The 19,237-nt window shown below is 47.9% G+C and overlaps 1 protein-coding gene across 1 annotated transcript in view; it reads right to left on the bottom strand.

The window, feature by feature from the left end:
• Positions 1-19,237, bottom strand: part of RTN1 (reticulon 1) — a 123,635-nt gene that overhangs the window by 41,189 nt on the left and 63,209 nt on the right. The window contains exons 2-3 of the mRNA XM_076345656.1: positions 14,722-15,459; positions 9,539-10,321 (exon numbers count right to left, since the gene is read on the bottom strand). Of these exons, the coding sequence (XP_076201771.1) occupies positions 9,539-10,321; positions 14,722-15,459 (1,521 nt within the window). The remainder of the gene's footprint in view (positions 1-9,538; positions 10,322-14,721; positions 15,460-19,237) is intronic.

The raw sequence follows: 19,237 nt of genomic DNA, 5'->3' as shown, positions 1-19,237 counted from the left end.
TGGGAGTATCCAGGCAAAGCATCGCTATATCTAGGCATCTGTGAAAAACTGGCTACCATCAGATTGTCAGTGTCACAGCCTTGCCTGAAAGCTGAGTCATTGATCGCCGACGCCAAGAGACACTGAAAGGGACACCGTGTCAAGACTTTGGCTTTTAAAATGTGTTTAAACTGTGAGTGATTCTGCAATTGAGGTTTGTCTACATGAACAGAAAAATCACTCGTGAGCAGAATGGTTGTCTTCTTGCAGCCTTCCCCAGGAGCAGGACTGGGCTGTCCTGTGGTGCTCAGCTTGGCAGGGCATGGACATGGACGTGGACATGGACGTGGACATGGACGTAGACATGGACAGAGGCAGACCAAGCAGTGGGCTTGTGCTGCCCAGCTCACAGAGAAAGGTCTTCACACATTACACATCTTTCTTCTTCAAACCTCTTCTCAGCAGGTTGCTGTTTGTATACAGATACCAACCAACTCGCTGCGCTTGGCTTAGACTTTGCCATTCATGGCTTTGATATTTAAACATTTGACACAACCATCAGGCACCTGTATACAGTCAAATAAGTAGCTTTTTTTTTTTTTACTGGCCAGGATGTAATCTTGACCTGGCAGAAACATTTTATAAAGACCATCTTGTGTCATATCTATCAGAAAGGTCTGTATACTTCTGTTTGAGTGCTATGACTTATGACAGCTCTTCAGAGATAGTCGTTTGCTCTTAAGGGGAAGATATATGAAAACAGAAGGATAAGGCCTATAAATTTTTATAGCTCTGTACTTAACTCACACACAGGCAGTGGAGTGGGTAGCAGTCCCAAGAGAAGATGTATGATCCTCCTACATTAAGTTATGCCCAATTTTAAAAGCACCTCTAAGCATCCGGCCACTATGTTTAAGATGCTTTGACGCTTACATGTTAAAAGTTTGACCTTACCCAACACATGGGGAGTAATTTTCATGAGCACAGCCAAAAATCAGGGGAGGAAACAGATGCCAGAGGTGAAACGGGCCAAATGCTCAGGCTATAGACAACACAAGTTGTGATCTGAAGGGCATGAGATTTATGGAGACATTTCTGAAGGTCATATCAAGGTCATGCTCTGGTATATGTGCATGGTGCTAATCATGAGAGGACATCGTTGCACTTGGTGGTTACTGATCCCAGCCACTGCCCAAGCAAACCATCATTTGGGGAGAGGAGAGAAAAACCCCTGTACTTTGCTTTGCTCCAATCCTTTCCAGGGCTCAGGCATCTCCTCTAAGTGACCGCTCCTCACTTAGGAGACCCTGCTATGCCCCCACCAGACCAGGACTCCAGGGAGAACCCCAGACCCAGCATCTGACCTTCTATCAGCTCTCCTCCCCTCTGCAGAGAGGACAACTCCTGAGGCCAGAAAGTGCCAAACTCATTCCTCCGTCCCTGAAATAAAAGGGTATGGGAGGAGTGGAAGAGAAATCATGTACAGCACAAACCTGCCAGTATGCACACTGCTCATTTCCACCACCATGACCTGCACGTCTCCAGGTTTCTCCAGCTCAGCTCCGTTTGAGTTATCACAGCTTGATGGTTATAACAAGCTGTCATGTGGCAGCTGAATTGCATTAACTGGCCAGAAATGGGGAGGCAGGCCACAGCCTGCTGCAAAGGCAGAAACATTTCCAACTGCTTGGCCCACAGTGAAAAAGTGTAGCTGTGAAGTTCCCTCTCTTCCTCCATGGGCAGAGGAACATGACCGTGAGTCGCTGCTGGGGCAGCTCAGCTGGCACGGGGAAACTCCTCCAGTCACAGTAGCTGGAGAAGGTGTCTGGGACCCCACTGCCTCGGTTGTTCAAAAGTCTCTGGAGTGAGACCCCACGAAATGAGACCATCTGAATGTGTCTGCAGAGTCCATGTCATCACAGCTCGCTGTTTATGTCCTATCATGTGTTCAGAGTAATTTTTTAGGTTCCTTGAACAGACCGAAAGCAGAATTGCAAAGTAGCTGGAAGTCAAGACCTCTTGGTCTACCGATCTACTGCAAAACCTCCCCAAATATCAAGAATATACCGTGGAAAGGTGGATCCTTGGTATGAAACTTCGCAGCAAGAAAATCACCCCTCACTCCTGGCTGCAGCTCTGCATGCTTCAGACACTTTAATTTAAAACTGTTTTCTTACTCTTTATTGGCCATTTTTGCCATAACTTTGGGTTGCTAAGCCACAAAGCCAAGGAAGAACATGCATTAGAGCAGAGAGACAAGTGCAGGCTGGAGCGTGCCTTAGCTGCATTCTCTCCTGCCCACCACCTTAGTCTTAAATTCATCCCTGACCTCAGATAAGGGCAGTCAAGTAGAGGTATGGAAGGAGAAGACTGGCCTGGACAACAGACCGATTGCCAGCGCTCCAGGTGTGGCCCTAGCATGGGGTTTAGCAATGCAGGTGTCATTTCTTCTTCTGAGACCTTCTATACTTAAGCTATTTCTCTGGTTTGCAATTGAGAGTGCACATTATCCGTTCCTAAAGAGGGTGGACTGAGGAAGGGCCCTGCATACAACAGAGTATGAGAAGATTTGTGAACCAAAGTGAGCTGTGGGGTTCAGACAGCCCAGGAGAAAAAGAAACCATTTTGCTCAGGGGAGGAGTCCAGAAGATTTCTGGAGAAGCTGTAAGTCATGCCTGCAGGATCTCTTGCACTCAATAGCTGCTCATATTTCTTGGAAAACACCCATCCCCCTAGATTCATCTGCTCTGCATTAACTGAGCAAGCCCACTTCAGCTGGCATTCAACCGTCTGAGCAGGAAGTCATTCAAATTCTCCATGTCTCAGAAATGGGGAAGATTATCATGGTTAACTTCATTTTTTCCACTGGGCTTCCCCAACCCTTCAAAAATTACTCTATTGCTGTTATCATGCAGATAATTAACAGAAAGTCAAATGAGTCCAAGTAGGAAAAGATGGGTCAGTGCAGCCTGCTACAGAAGTCTGAATAGACATTTCCAAGCAATATGGAAGAGATCCCTCTTGCAGCAATAGAATTCAATGCTGTGCTGCTGCAGCGCGCTCTACAAGCACAGTCCTAGCCTGTAGGGCAGGCAAGTAACCCATCATCAGCATGGGGACAGCCTCCATGCGAGCACCCTCTCCAGTTCTCTTCAAGAAGGATTCAACCAGTGGCAGAAAAGAACAACGGGAACAAGAAGACAGTTCAGACAGCTTGAAAACATGACCAGAGAGGAAAAACCGAAGAAGCTAGAATTGCTTAGCCTAAAGTAAAGAAGGATGGAAGAACGGCCACTGGTTTTGATAGACGCCTGGGAGCTGGTGGAGGATCTGCCAACAGAGGCCTTTCCAAACAAGTCACAAGCATCTGTCAAGGGTGCTCTACCAGGGATCCTGGCTGTGGGCTAGGAGATGGGCTCTCTGGACCTTGAGAAGTTCCTGCCAGCCCACTCTGTATGAAGCTACATTGAGTGGTATCACTCCTCTACCTTGCCCTGCAGTGTGCCTGCAGCTCCTGGCTCTGAGGCGGCATCACGGGACTGACCCAGATTTGCAGGCTCCAGCTACCCCCAAACCTCTGCCTTTGCTGAGAAAATGGACAGGTAGACAAGGCCCTGAACAACCTGACCAAACTGCTTTGAGCAAGGGGTTGGTCCGGAGACCTCCACAGGTCCCTTCCCACCTAAATTATTCCATGTGGGAGGCAAGCGCACAGAGGTTCACCAGTCTGCTCCAAGATTTCATGGCAAGGCCAGGCCTAGATTCACATGTTTACTTCTCTCTGGGCAGGTTTTACCCCACTCCTCCTACAGCATCGCAACGTGAAGACACTTCAACCACAGGCAGGACATCCCTCTCCCACACACCTTTTCCAAGCAGGGACTTTCCAAAGGATGCAAAGCTACTGGAGCCCCATAAAAAGCAAACTGAAGCAAGCAAAACAGATGGGCCGGAGTGTGGAGGCACTTACAGCAGATGGCACTAAAATATTAAACTAACATTACCGTATGCTTAAGCCACGGCCTGGCTTGCTGCTGATTGCAGACCCAGCCTGGTGAAAGCACACAGATGAGAAATGAGCCTCGGATTGCTAAATCACCCTACCAAACATCCTCTTCCCGTGGAAAAATGCCTCACTAGCAACTCCTCCAACAGCAGGGACGTGCTAACGCAATGCAGATGACATTTTGCTGAACAAACTCCCAGTAACTTAAGGTTTCTCCCAGATCTCTGCTGGAAAACCATCTCCTTGAGAAACTGTGTAAAATCAGTTTGTCTGTGGCACCAAACAGGGGTGGACACAGTGAGAGATTAAAGGGAAAAAAGCCCACAGTGCTTTGTGCTTGTCCACTGAGTGACAGTCCTGGACACCATGGGACAGCATGAGAAGCACCAGGGAGGAGGGGAAACATGTTCTTCAACCCAGGGCATTTGCCAGTGTCACCCCAAAACCAGAAGTGACCCTGACTGCAGCTTGTGACACTACCTGAGAGGCATCGGGCCACCACATAGAGATGGGTGGCCATGAACCTTGGTGTCCCTCACGGGTGCTTAGAGCCACAGCAGCCACGAAGGGTGTGTGGTAAGGACACGCTCTTGTATGGGACTAACCAGATCAATGTTACAAAAGCCTTTCATAAGGCATAAAAATTAGAATGCCTCATAGCAGGGTGGCATAGGACTGAGCTGCAGAATAAAGCATTTTAAATGGTGAATTTTATTTGACTGCGTTTCCAGCAGGTCCTGCCAGTTGTGCCATCTAGCATGTGAGTGACAGCATGACTCCACAGCCCCAGGCCTGGGTTTTCCTTTTCCTATGCTGAATTTTGCCATAAAATAAAAAGGAAAGGAAAGTAAACATTACTATGAATGTCCACACCTTTTTCTTTTTTTTTTTAACCTGAGCTCAGACATCTGATCTAAAAGGTAACAAACTGCTGCACATTTCATTAAATGGATCAAGCAGAAGAAATCTCCTAATATTGTCACTGAAGGAGAGGCTGGAGAGAGACATGATGCCCCAGCATAAGGGAAATCTCCGCCCAGGACCAGGTCCCCAGGCTGTGGGACAGCAGCATGCGGTAAGTCAGGCCACCCTGGCAGAGAGCTACCGACAGGCACAGCAAGAGAAGACAGGAAAGGACTCAGCCAAAATGCTCCTTTCCAGCCTGCCTTGGTCCAGGCTTCTTTTGGGCTTCTTGCAAACTGCCCCAGGCCAAAAGGTGCACGTTTCCAAGACAGCAGGTCTTTTCTGAAATTTTCTGCATGCCCAAGCCATGTGCAAGCCCAGCCTGGACGTCACCTGGGCTATGCAATGTCACAGCACTGTGCAGGCCACACCAATCACTTGTATTATTTTCCAAAGTTTGTGAAAATCTGTTGCAAGACAGAGTTTTCCTAGAACAAACCTAAAAATCTGCATTCCTTGCCCTGGCTACTGGAAAACACAAATACATCTGGTCTTCCTTCTCTGTGGCTGAATATTTAAAAAAAAAAAAAAAAGAAACTGAGCTGGCAACCTCCTTTCTGCAGAGCCACGGCCAAAGGGCCTCTAAGCCCTGTTGTGTAAGGGCTGTGTCCACCTCTGGAAGGAGATGCCAGTAGAGACATGGGGGCAGTAACAGCCAAACAGCAAATGTCTTGCTACAGCTCTGGCTTCCCCTCTTTGCTCCAGAGGAGGCAAGGGAATTAGTAACACTGACATAGGTAGCAACTGCTCAGCCCTGGCCAAAACAAAGCCTGCGTTGCAGCAAGCAATGTGATCTTTCTGACCGTGTGGAAAAGTGAGCGAGGCTGCTTAGTGGTTAGCGGCATGGGAATAGCTCCGCTCTTTCAAATCGTGATAGTCAGCTCCAGTAAAATGGAGGTAGGAAGTCACTGCCCATTTTTGTTATTGCCACTGGATGGCAACAGACGTTAAGCAGAGACTTTGAGTTATTACTGCGCAAACTACACATGCACTTGCTGTGCTCCGCCTTGTTATTTAGGGGAACGGCCGTGATTTCAGCACGCCTAGCAGACACTCCAGAAGGGTCTCTGAGGGATTAAGCTGCGGGCTGGCAGCAACACAATCAGCAAGACTGTTCCTGGGGTCGGGTTGAATGCTGGGCTTTCACTTTGTACAGCTTCTCCATGTATTTCTTGGAGTCTGCACTCAAAATTAGTTTTTGTCTTGCCAGCCCAGGGCCAACCCTTCCAATGAGCTGTGCAACATATATTTAATGCCATGGATATGAGTAAAAGACTCCTTGGTGGTATTACAGTATGACACTGTGAAATAGTTAACAATTCTATATGAAACTGATGGATGACTATTTTTAAATTACATATACCTGGCTATGAGCTGGCCAAGGACCACAGAAAGATCTACAGCTGGGTGTCAAAAACAGCCAGGCGTGTCGAACAGCTTCATTTGATCCATCAGTTTCCTATGAATCTCCAGAAACGCTGGGCTAGAACTGACCTGAACTCAGGTGGGACTTGCCATGGCCATTGGGGGATCAGTCCCCACCTGGACTCTGTGAACATCACTAAAACCATTCCGTCTTAATAACGATGTGTGGTGGTAGCGTAACACTTCCGAGGTGACATGTAACAAGGAGGTAACAGTGAAAGTTTTTCTGTTTTCCATCTTTTAACAAGTACATAGTCACGTCTTTTTAGTATTCTCTTAATGATAGTTAACTATAATTAAGATAATTCTCTTCATTAATGAATGATGATACTGTTCTTGCTTTGAGTGACATCGTTCTGCTGCACCTCCGTTGTGCGGCACTGCCACATCTCCCTCTATTCTCGTGTCTTTGGCTGAGTGTGGCCCGTGCCAAATGCCAGCCAGGTGCATCTGAGTTGGCGTATGACACATATGTGATGCCATGATGTAAAGCTGTGCCAAGACCTCAAGTTGATGCTATGAAGGCAGTCCCTGTCCCCTTGGATGTGCTCTGCCACATCATTTCCCTGCCAGCCACTGCGGCTCCAGGCTGATGGAGCCTGGGAGGACCCATGGGGGATGTTCTGGTTCCACCAAGCCAGTTAACACATCCCCCAGTTCACCTCTGATAAGTGAAAAAACGCTGAAGGGTTTACATGAATTCTCTGAGTGAGGGACAAGCTCTCCTTTCCCAGGTCAGAAGGAGAGCCCAATACTCTACCTTCAACTTAAAAATTTAACTAGCGCCCAGACACAGTGACCCATGCAGCAAATACCCATGACTGGAAGGTAGTGTAAAGTGGACCCCACTATCATCCATATTTTCTTATCTTGAGCCCATCTCCCCATACCCTGAAATCAGCTTTAAAAAGCTACACAAATTTTAGCAATAATCTTCTTGAGAGGCTTTAAGTTTTTGTTTTCCTTGCCTTAGGCACCGGGGTGTCTCGAGGGAGAAAAGCACATACTGAAATAGTCCTCTATGCACCGCCAGATAGGAATTAGCTGTCTTGTGTCTGTCCTGGAAGAAACGTTCCTGCCACTACTGTCCTACGGTAATACAGATAGGAAACACGGACACACTGCGATGCAGGGAGAAAGCCTGCTCATGCACACAGGGATTTTCTCTGACCGCTGTATGAGAACAAGCCTCTGCTAGCATCTGTTTAGGCAATGACAGAAATTAAATGAGACACAAAAGTTAGGACAAAAAAATCTGAATACGATCAAGAGAGACTGAAAATTGTAATGGGGCCTGAAATCTCAAAATTGAGGGACAGGCAACTAGCTGCCTGTGTGATATTCCCCAACTACTTTCCCCAAATCTAAGACTAAATTGTTAGTCATCTGCCCAGAACAACACACAGAACACTACATGGTTGCAGAGACCCAATGCTGGACACTGGAGGAAGGGTGCGTAAGGTAAATTCAATCAACCCTACAGCTTCTAGGGTTTGGGCAGGGCCTGGGCAGGGGAATATGGGAAGGGGGAGAGAAATGGTTAGAGCTCATCCTACCCATGAGGGAGCTAAGAGATGCACAGCGTGACATTGCGAGCTCTGAGAATCTGGCAGGAAAACATACTTACAAGCAATAATCATATGTTTCTTGTTCAGCCTATTAAAGTCATTAGTTCATTACCGCTAAGAATATCAGTATTAACATATATTATTGCACTGCAGATCTTGCAGTCCTCAGCACATCGTGCAAGTTTGGGCTGTTTCCTCAGCAGACTTGCACACTTGGGTTCATAGCGCTAGATAAGTCAGTTGTAAAAGTGTGCCACTTAAACGTGTCTGCCACATCTCCAGGCCATCATGTGGTCAAACAGCTGCACAAACACGGACAGAGGAAAAAGATGCTCTCTAAGCAGCAGGGGTGGGATTCGCCCCCCCTCCATCTCTATCCAGCTGTTTGCAAGGAAGCAGAAGCTCTCTGAATTGCAAACCCCCATCCGACAGAAGAGCCATGGACAGCCGCTGCCCCCCAGCCCAGCTGGGGGAGACAGCAGAGGGGGAGCGGGGCAGGCATAGGGCAGCCCCAGCGTCCCTCCCTCCCACACCAGCTTACCAAGCCAGAGGTACACGAAGACCCTGGCTATTCAGAGCTGGCATCTTGCAAAGAATAAAATGCCTTTTTCTTTTGTGCGCCTTGCAAACTAAGCCAGTTACAGGCCACAGGGACCCCTGGCAGTGTCAGTGTGCAGTGACCGTGTGCTACCTCTTGGTCCTCAGGGTTTAGCTCAGACCAAAAGCTGGTGGTGGCTCTAGAGTTTTGGTGGGTCCAGTTGGGCTTCAGAGCCTGGCATAGCAAGCCCAGATCTGGCTGTCTCTACATGGGCTTTGAAGGGATCCTACAGGGAGACAAGTGCCCTTGAGCTCACCTGAGCACCAGGGAAGTGTCCTGCCCTTCCCCCTCCCAGAGCTGGATTAGGGAAGGGGCTTTCAGAGGGGCACACAGGATGCCCCTCAAGGCACGCAGAGCTGGGGTGAGCACCCCTAAGCCACCCGCCTCCCTGCATCAGCCTGGAAGTGTACACAAAACCCTCATTATTCAGAATGGAGGGTGTCAGCCACCGTGAGAGAGATTTGTTTAAGCTGCACCAGCTTCAGAAACACCCAGACCCACCAAACCCAACCCCTCTCCTCCTCTGAATCATTCTTTTTTCCTAAATGTATCCTCAAAAACATTATCCTCACATTTCTGGGAGAGGCAGGACACCTCCCTCACTGCACCCCTTCCCTGGGGCAAGGCAGGTACTATTTCAAAGGAAAAATGATCATTTGTTTCTCTCTGCCATCCAGATGCCTGCTGTACGAATCAGCCTTATGTTACTGAGGCTCCTGCTTGATCCAGTATCTATATGCTCAAGCCTAAAAATTATTATTGCTGCTATTTTACTTTTTTTTCCTAAGGGAAAGGAAAAGGAGAAAAAGAAGAGGATGGGAAGGTCAGAGATGATGTGTGCATTGTCACAGGCATGCCCAGCTTCGAGCTGAGGTTATCCAGTGCCAGCACCTCCCCCTGCTCGGCACTACTAACATCTCCCCTGCAAGGAGCGGGCACTTCTCCCTTCTCCCCCCTCTCAGCAGCACTGCAAAAAACAACATAAACATCTGCATTTACCTTTCTGCTTATTTAAAAATGGCAGTAGGGGTGAAGCCAAGGGACTTCTTTTGCCGGAGTCCTTGGAAGACACTTTATTTTGGTTAACAACAGTTTCTTCGATGGGTTTCTTCAAGATTATTCTTTCCTTCAGCTCCTCGGTGCTGACGGCAGAGGTCGGTGGCTCAGCTCCTACTTTCGGTGCAACAAAGGAGCATTTCAGGTAGGATGCGGAGTCTGCCAGGTTTTCCCTGTTCATCCTGCTCTCCGTTGTTTTATTTGCTTCGTAGTCTGAGGCGTCAGTGCGCGAGCCGTTCTCCTCCTTGATAATGTCCATGACCATGGGCTTCATCAGAGGGGAGTCCTGATCCCTCTTTGGGCTCTCTTCGGAGGCCGACGAGGCATCACAAGACTCGATGATGAGCTCGCTGTCGAGCTCGGCCTCCCGCTCCTCCCGCAGGATGCTGTACTGGATGGAGGGAGAGGCGGGCGATGGAGGGGGCCCTCCGATGTGGCTGAAGGTCATGTAGTTGGAGTGCAGCACCTCCTCGGCAGCCAGCGGGTCCTCCGAGACCAGTTCGATCTCCGAGTCCCCTGACTCGGCGCTGCTGGCTTCGTTATCCAAGGGTGAGGAGACAGCGGGGCGCCCAGGTTTGACCCGCTGGTCTCTCTTCTCAGCGGAAAGGGCTGGCGACCGCTGCACCTCTGGGGTCTCAAAGGAAAAGCTTTTTGCTTCTTTGATGGCACTGATGAGTTCATCCTCCGACAGGCTGCCTTTGCCCTGTGACTCTGAGCCGGACGGTTCTGCCACCCAGAAAGAAAGGGAGGGGGGGGAAATTGTTAAAAATGAGATTTTTCTGGCTGCTTAGGCAACAAACACAATAGATTTCACAGCAGCACGGATCCCTCTAGCAGGGCTGGTAACACAGGCAGAAAGTCTCCCTGTCTGGGATGACTAACAGTAATAACAGCTTGTCTTACAGAGTGTTTCCCATGCACATACTCCTTATAAAAAAGGTATTATTAGCATCATTTACTGAGGAAAAAGCTGAGGCACAAGGCAACGCTGGTCAGTGCTAGGCCAGTGGCTCAGCAATATGGTTTTCACCAGGAAAAATCACCAGTTGTGAGGAACGTGGGCTCAGGCCACCCGTGACAGCATCTGACTGTCACCGATGGATACAGGTCTGTTCTGGGGACAAACACACACAGGGGGCTGGTGGGTTCCTGGCACTGGTGATTGTAACAACCTATGTGTAGTTACTAGTAATTTTGTCAAACTTTAACTTTCAGGGGTGAAAAGTTCCAGGTCAGAAACTTTTCTCAGACTTTTTTTTTTTTTTTTGCAGGTGGGTGGGTGGTGAATTCTCTGTTTGCTTTTATCTCAGTTGGGTCCAAGCATGAAACTAATTTTTTTACTGTAATTCTTAATATCATTAAAACTACATTAACTAAAATAATGACTGACCAACTGACACCCAAAATTTGAAACAAAAAAAATTCTATGCATTTTCTGGCTCACACTGGAAGAAGATATGCTCAGAGAGTGAAAATAAGCAGTAGAAAAGGCTGGCTGGTCACCCAGGATTAGCAAGGAGCCCACATCCCATACTAGAAGGGAACCCAGCAGCAAACTTCCCACCTGTTCTGCCTCCCTGTACATCCCTTTACCACATGAGATTTTGTAATGAAATAACAAAGAAAGTAAAATTGCATGTAAAGGGTTCACAATAAGAGGTGATGGAGGCAGCATGAGGTGCATCAGCAGCTGTCTTGAGTTACTGCGTGGGGAACAGGCTTCACTTTATCATTCACAGAGCATCAGCCAGCCTCAAACCCAGACTGCACCTGCTGCATCAGTAGCAAGGCCAGCCGGGCCACCTGAGTCTGTCTGTGTCAAGGGGGACCATGGCGGCAGTTTGCACCCGATCCCCTGCCGGCACCCGGCCACCAACACCTCCTGATCACTGGTTTCCACCTTGCACTTCACTGACCCAGGGATCACTGCCATCCACACCCAAGACCCTCCCTTCTGGGGGGAAAAAAGGTTGAATTCCCCAGTCACGTTGGAACAGCCATCAAGCACACACGGAAATTTGTCCTCTGGACTCTCAAGTGCTCATTCACTGATTCTATATCATTACTAACATGACAGGGGTCACTAAGTGGCATTGCAGGCAGTGAGGGTTCAAGAAAGCCGTCAGGAAAAGAGACCTCCAAGTTTCTTCCTGCTGCTGCTGCTGGTAAAGAGGACCATGGTAGGACACCACCTGTGTCCGGACATTTGGGGACCGCAGCGGAGCAGGGGAAGGTTTCCAGCCCCTCAGTTTCAGGTGTGGGGAGCCCCAAGCTGACCTGCACCTGCTCCCAGTGGGTATTAGCCTTCAGCCCAGCCCTGCTTTGGGTGCAGCCACTGGCATTGGCTCCCCAGGGCCACCCGGCTGCATGGGCCACCTCTGGAAGCTCCTCTACAACAGAGGGTGGGAAAGAGATTGTATCAGATATGATCTGGGAAAAAAACACTATTTTGGGCTATTTGCTGACTTAATTTGTCATGGCAATAGCGTAGCTGATTTCTTCCTGACCATATGCCTTCCCCAAGATGAATCAGGTAAAGGGGGAGGTTTTCATGATAGCACCCGAGCCATGATGTCCTGCCAGGAGATGGGCAAGAAAAACAACCTCCCCACACCCCCCCAGGCAGTTTTGGTTTGTGCATCTGCCAATACACATCACTGGCAGTTTTGAGCACCTATTGCTGGCACGTCTGCAGCTCCTCCAACAAAACAGCTCTCTGGTAACACATCCCTCTCGCATGAGAAAGTCCTTCTGCAACCCAGAGTATGGCCGTAGACAGGATTAAGGTGTTTGGGACTGTTACAACACACTCCTGTCCGGATGCCAGGAAGTTTCTGTTGAATCAGACACACTGAGCAGGAGCCTCTGCATCCTTTTCCTCTGGCTGCAGGAAGCCCGTGTGAGCTGCGCCGCTCTCCTGCATTACCGCATGTAAGCATTTTCTCCCTGAGCAATGACTTAATCCGGCACACATCCAAACAGGCATGTGACCGCCAGCCCTCGTAGCGCAGCAACACGCAGTCCCTCGGCTTCACCCCGCTCCTGCCCGCACTGGCAGTTTGTAACTAACTCTCAGCCACGGCATTTACCTTGCGAACAAAAACGTCCTTTGTGGCCAGCAGCAGGGTGTCATATTTACTGCTGGCACAGGGAAGCGTATAAATACCCACCGCCTTTCAGCACCAGCGCAGCATATGAACAGACCGTGTCTTCCTCCCCCAGAAAGATGATGGCCAGTAATTAAAAGCAAACCATTTTCAAAAGTCCTGATCCAAGTAGGGGGGAACTGGGGGCTTCGCCAGGATGCTTGAGGGGTATCTAGGAGCGACAACTTTGCTGGGTCACTGGGTAGAAATAGCAAGGGCAGGTTTTACATTTCTTCATCACTTATGAACGCGGAGCCTGGGCACAGCATGTCCCCAGCTGCAGGGAAGGGGGGAAATCCAGAGAAAACACCCTGCGGAGCCAGCCCCTAAAGGAAGATGCCTGCTTCTTCCTTTAATGCAATAGATAAGCAGTTGCTTCTGGCTTTCCAGCACCCCGATGCAAGGCGGTGGGACCTCCCAGGGCTGTTCAGGCAGTGCTGGGGATCAGCTTTGCCCACGGAGAGGAACATTTCCGTGGCAGCAATTACGCCGGCCACACCAGTGCCTCCCAGTAAGGCAGCAGCCGTGAGGCTCAGCCATGCACTATTCAGCTGTTTTGATGGGATATGGTTATCAAGTGTCACGAAGGCAGCCTTGAACAGTTGCCAAAGACTGAATAAATAACAATTAGTGCCTGAAGTTCTTAATTACCTTGTAGCATAAAAAGTGTAAATCAATAAAAAACGGCATGTCCCAGAAGTAGCATGTGATGTCACCCAGTCAAATAAAAGAAGAAAAATGGGACTCTAAAGTCTATTTATTATCTAAAGTTTCTGGCTGATGCAGGCAGGATACACTCACAGCTGCGGTGGACTCCTTCTACCTCTTTTTTTTGTATGAAAGTGTACAAATGCACACTCAGTTTTGGATAGGAACTAGGTATTTCTCTAAGGGTAGGCATCAGTGTGGGTGGAAATTGCAAACTGCCATTTTAAGGAAATTCCAGTTGATTTTTAAATGCTTCTAGATGCCATCAAAGCAATGGAAATTTTAGCTCGGGAATGTTCATTGTCAAATGTCAAATGTTCATTGTCAAAGGGTTTTGATGTAGGACGTTGAAATTTAATTTCAAGTCTGGAAATTCTGTTTCCTGTCACAGAACTTTATTCCTTTTTAAAACACTACACTACTTTCATATTTTAGCAGTGTATAATAAGGAAAATGAGGAATAGATATTATGTACTACTGCAGTAATCAGACAATAAGAAAATGTATGAACATGGGATTTTGGTGCCCCCCCCAATAGAAATCAGGAGCCTTTAAAAGTGACTGGCCCTTTGTCCCTCCAGTCCCCTTTGTAAATGAGGTGACAGCATTTCCTTCCTCAGCACTTTCTAAAAGCAGCACTTTCACTTGAAAACAGCACTTATTTTTACCAATTTAACCTTATTCTCTGCAAGAGCAAAGAGGTGTTAAAACAGTCAGTAAAATTAAAAAAAAAAATGAACCCAGATATTTGTAGCACCCTGGTCCCACACACCTCATTTCCTCCAGGGAGCGTGGCCAGCCAGGGTGACCAAGAGACCCCAAAATCACCGGGATCCAGCCCAAACCGTCGCCTGGCTGACAATACCCCCAATGACACCTGCTAGCTCACAACTTCCCCTCGAGGAGAGGTCCCCATGAGGACCGGGCTCAGCCAGCCTTGATCTGACCCCAGCCCTGCTCCTGAGCGGCTCTCGGCAACTTACATCTGTAGATCCCCAGCACTGTCTTCCTCTCTCTTCATACAGAAAGGGCAGCCCGCCCCGAGCGGTGTGTTAGTGATGGGCAGCACGGCTCGCGTCCCCCTTCAGTTCAGCAATGCAAAGTGGTGCCCGAGCAGAGCAGAAACACCTCCAGCCATGGAGACCTATTAATGCCCGCTCGCACCCCCTTAGACCCAACCCACAAACCCATACTAATTCTCCAATGTGCAGGGCTACAATTGCAACCACTCGCTGAATAGCAAAAAAAAATGATGCCACGTGCCAGCATTACCTGTGCCAGAGGACGGTGGTGTGACAGACCCCGGGCTGTCATCTTCTGGCTCTGACACCGTCACCATTGGTACCACCTCATGGCTCGGCTTTAGGCCGGTCTCCAGCTGAGTTGGGCTCGACTCTTTGCTGGCAGCTTCCCCGGTGCTTTTTATCTCGGTGAGTGTGATCTTGACGGGGGCTGTAACCATGGAGGCACCATGCTGATCACCAGATCTTGTGTCTTCAAGTAGGTCTTGCTCTTTGGCTGCCTTCATGTCCTCTGAAGCCGTCCGCTGAGGTTCAGCAGCGTGGCTGGACCTGGTGGGTATTCCCTGATACTTATCAGTAAGGATTGGGCTCTCGTCTTCTGAGTCAGGGTCATGTTTTTCTTGGTATTTTATTTCTTCTGATCTACTTATGTCCATGTATTTATAAGCTTCTACTTTCATGGGATCCGCTAAGGTTTTATCAACTTCAGTAGACTCTGCAGGAGTCATCTCTATTCCCGAATCTGAGCTAAACAAGCCACGGGACTCAAACCCAGTCACATCTTGAACAGGATGCCCGAGTGTGTTAAACCCCTCTGTGCTGCCCGAACAGGGAATGGGGCTGTTTTCCTGCTGATAAATGCCCGTGAAATAGGTGGAGTCCCGCGGGGTGGTGTAGTGGACGTCTGAGATCAGAGAGGTGTAGAAGGAGCTGTCACCACCGTTGGCAGTGGAGCCATAGTCAAAAAGTTGCGATGAGGCTGTGACACCTAAAGCAAAGACACAAAAACGATGCATAGTGAAGAGACAAGTGCCTGCATACATCAATCTTTCTGCAAAGCTGTACTCACTCCCTGCTGATTTTAGATTCTGTTTGTGCACCAGGCTTGGCTTTGCTTGCAAGCTCTTTGGGACTGTCTCTTACTATACCTTTGGGCAACATAGCGGCACGTCTGTCAGACGGGGCTTCCAGCTGCTGCTGTATCTTAAAATAGCTATAATGATCCTGATAGCTGCTAAAAGTTCCTGGCCAACGTTTGCCCAGCCTGTGCATAAAAATCTCCAGTGATGGCAATCCCACAACCTCCCTCACAATCTGACTCAGGGGCTCACCATCCAATATCCTTAAAAAAAATCTAATGTCCATTACAAACACAATCCTGAGCATTTTTTTTAATACAGAGAAATGGAGGAGTTTCACCCAAAGGAAACTTTTCTTTAAGAAAACAGTTCTGCTGGACAGAAATTGAGATGGAAAGTTGGTAGGCAGCTTTAGATTTCATTTTCTCTTTTAACAGTAGCCACCCTAAATTTGTGAAACACCAGGGCAGAGACTAAACATTCCCATTTAGTGATTTCCACATGCCCAGAAAGCTGTATCCTGTGTGCATCATCTACAAAGCATGCCGGCGTGAAAGTGGTTAAACCTCTACCCGCGCCCATGCATCATTTTCATACACCGCCTCTAATTCCCTCTGTCATGCTTTAAGTTCCTGGGGACGATGCTAATTAAATTACAAACAATGACCACTCTCTATTTGCAGCATTAACATAAAGCACAGCTTGACAACAGGAACAGCGAGATCCCCCATGAGGGAGGCGGGAGTTGGGGAGGCAAATTTTTATAGGGGCTGGGGGATCGGGGATGTAGAGAAACAAAGCTGATGTCTGTAGGAGCTGGTGTCTATAGGAGGGCGGTAGCCTGTTAACCGCTTGTGCGCTGACGCATGCTGCATCGCAGAGGCTGGCTGGCTTTCTCTGACCTCTGCTCATCACCCTGCAGGGGATGTGGGGCTCCTGACCTGCTCCACGTGTGCCAACGCAAACTTAACAGTAATATTAAAGGGATATTGCTGCAGCTGCAAAGTGAGAAGCTGGGAAATGTCAGTGTGAAAGTTCCTGGGCTACTTGCATTTGGTTTCTTTCTCCTTGCACATACATAATGATACCATCTCTAAATACCGTCACAACTATTTTTTCCCACAGCCCTCCATGCATTAGGCACGTGCAGCTCATTTAGTGAGCCCTGAAGCAATTTTTTTTTCCCCTTAACACCATTCAGTGCATAGCTGCAGGCTTTATTTTACTGCACAACCTTGCTGGATTTGACATGCACAACCCAAGCTCTGCACAAAGGCAGAATGACCATTTCTCTCATCTATATTTTTGCATCGCTCAGTACTATGGTGACTTGCAAGCAACTTCTGTTTCCTGGGCCACCTTTAGGATGGGAACAGCATGCTTCTCCTTTACAAGGGGAAATCTGATAGCATAGGGAAAAACCAACCCAAAAGTTCCATACCTTGGTTTTCAGCCTACCTACACTACCTGCTCCTGTGTGTCTATCCTCACCGACTTTGGGTGCTGCTGGTCCCCCACCAGCCCTCACCGCTAATCTGCTACTGCACACAGAATGCTGACAGCAGCGCCATCCCCACACCCCAAGAGCCCATGGCCAGGGATTCACAGCAGCCGCCTTTGCCATACAAGAGCACAGAGCAAGGGGTGCTGTAGCTAGCAGGTGAAAAATTATCGTCATCATTTCCAGACATTCCCAGCCTTCAGTTTGCTCTTCTCACCGCTACGGAGCGCTGCATAGAACTTTTCATAGAAATATTTATGGTCAGGCCAAGATCTTGTTTCAGAGTGGCGAGGGTCACTGTGAAGATTTTTCCTATGCATGTGAACTTGGGACTTTTTCTTCCTCTCTATCTATGTAACTTTACATTTACCTACTCTAAATTTCACCTTCTATTTTCCTGCCAGCTCACTCAGGGCTGCAAGATCCTTTTGCAACTTGCTGCAGACAGCTTTCATCCTCGCTGCTCCAAATGACTCAGTTTCATCAGCAAAGGTACGTGAGAACAGAGCCTAAGCGGAACACTAATGTGGCTGCCCAGCACCCACATCAGGTCCTACCTGAGGTCATCCAGTGCCTCGCAAGGACAGCTCATACCCAAAAAACATTTCTAAATGATCAGTAAGCAAAAAGGGATAGGTTCTTTTTCTTGCAAATATTTTTCTTGCTAACTTGCCTTTTTGAAAATTATCCATAAACAGGCTTGGATTTTCACAAATGTGTTGGTTAGCTGGAATTATCTGATGCATTGTTTATGCCAACATATTTCAGGCTGTGAATTGCTGACTACAGACTATTCGTGCCTGTTGCTGCCAGTATCTGCTGTTTGTAATTTACTATTTGTGCTGGGTGAGTGGCTGTCTAAATCGTGGGGTTTCAGGGCTGCTCTTTCATTAGATGATTCCTCGGTGCCTACTGGGCCTGATCCAAAGCCCACCGAATTCACTAGAAAAGTCCCATTGATTCTAAGTGGCTTTGCACCAGCTCAAGATGGCTGTGCAATACTTTCTGCTCTGGGTGCTCGTGAAAAAATACACCATCACAACATCAGCAGTGAGCAAAAATCCATTTCTACAAACATCCCACAATTGCTAGTAGAGAGGGAGCACAAACATAGTCAGAGGAGACTGAAGTCACCATCAAACCAATATTCATGGATGCTGTTTGCAGCTTTCATTTCTGCTTTGTCCGCAGTATATGTGAGCCAGATGCATATGCATTTGCAGCACTTAGTAATCCTGATCAATAGAGCAGTGAAAAGGTTTCTAATGTATTTGTGTCAGGTGCTTCATAGCAGGAGTTACAGCAAGCCAGGAGAGCTTGCAGGAGAGCCACTGTGATAAAGAGGGCCTGGGAAAATATCATCCTATTCTTTACGTTATTCATCAGCAGAAAGAAAAAATAACCCTGAAATAGTCATCGACAGAAACATCACTTCACGTTTTCAAATAGTACAAAACCAACGCTGTAGCAGATGTTAACACAAGAGCTGATTTAAAAATCACTGTTGATCATAAACCTTCTTTTTTTTTTCTGCAGTGGTTTTGCAAATAACGATGAAACCAGAAAATGCATTTCTTACTGGAGAAGACAAAGAGTTAATGGGTGTGTGAGCATGTCCCTGCGCATGTGTGAGCAGAGGGAGGGTTCACATTAGCAGGACATAGAGGGATCCCAACTCTCAAGGCGACCACAGAGTCAAAAGCACTGAAGACAGCTGAAATTGCCTAATTACCAGGATTTAATGCAACTCTCCATTTCCACAGGGAATGATTTAAAGCCATTGGTAAAACTGCCTCTTATTTGGGAAGTGTGAATCTATCAGCTATTAGGCTGGCTATTAAAGACATGTAAACCTATAATAGCTGAGCAGGTTTTTGCTAAAGAATGGTGTATTCAGAGCCTGGTGATTAAGCAATGCCCTCTCTGACTTTAAGTTTATTTAGTTCAATATCCGTGGGAAGGAGAAGCCTTGAATAGCACTGGTAACGGATGGCAGTATCAGATCTGAATTTACCCTTGTTACAAAGGGTTGTTTTATTTAATCTGGATGTCCCTCAAATGTGCCCAAAAACTTGCCTGCCAATTCAGGTAAAGCAAAGCTATTCAGCGCCTGAGAGCAGCAGTCATGCTTTCTTGCAATACGAGCCCTCAGGAAATAATTTCTCTTCCTGCGACCAGCTAAGAAG

This window comes from Aptenodytes patagonicus, chromosome 7 (genome assembly GCF_965638725.1).
Source record: "Aptenodytes patagonicus chromosome 7, bAptPat1.pri.cur, whole genome shotgun sequence".
Taxonomy (NCBI): domain Eukaryota; kingdom Metazoa; phylum Chordata; class Aves; order Sphenisciformes; family Spheniscidae; genus Aptenodytes; species Aptenodytes patagonicus.
Note: the sequence above shows the minus strand (reverse complement) of the source record. Positions and strands in the feature narration are given on the sequence as shown.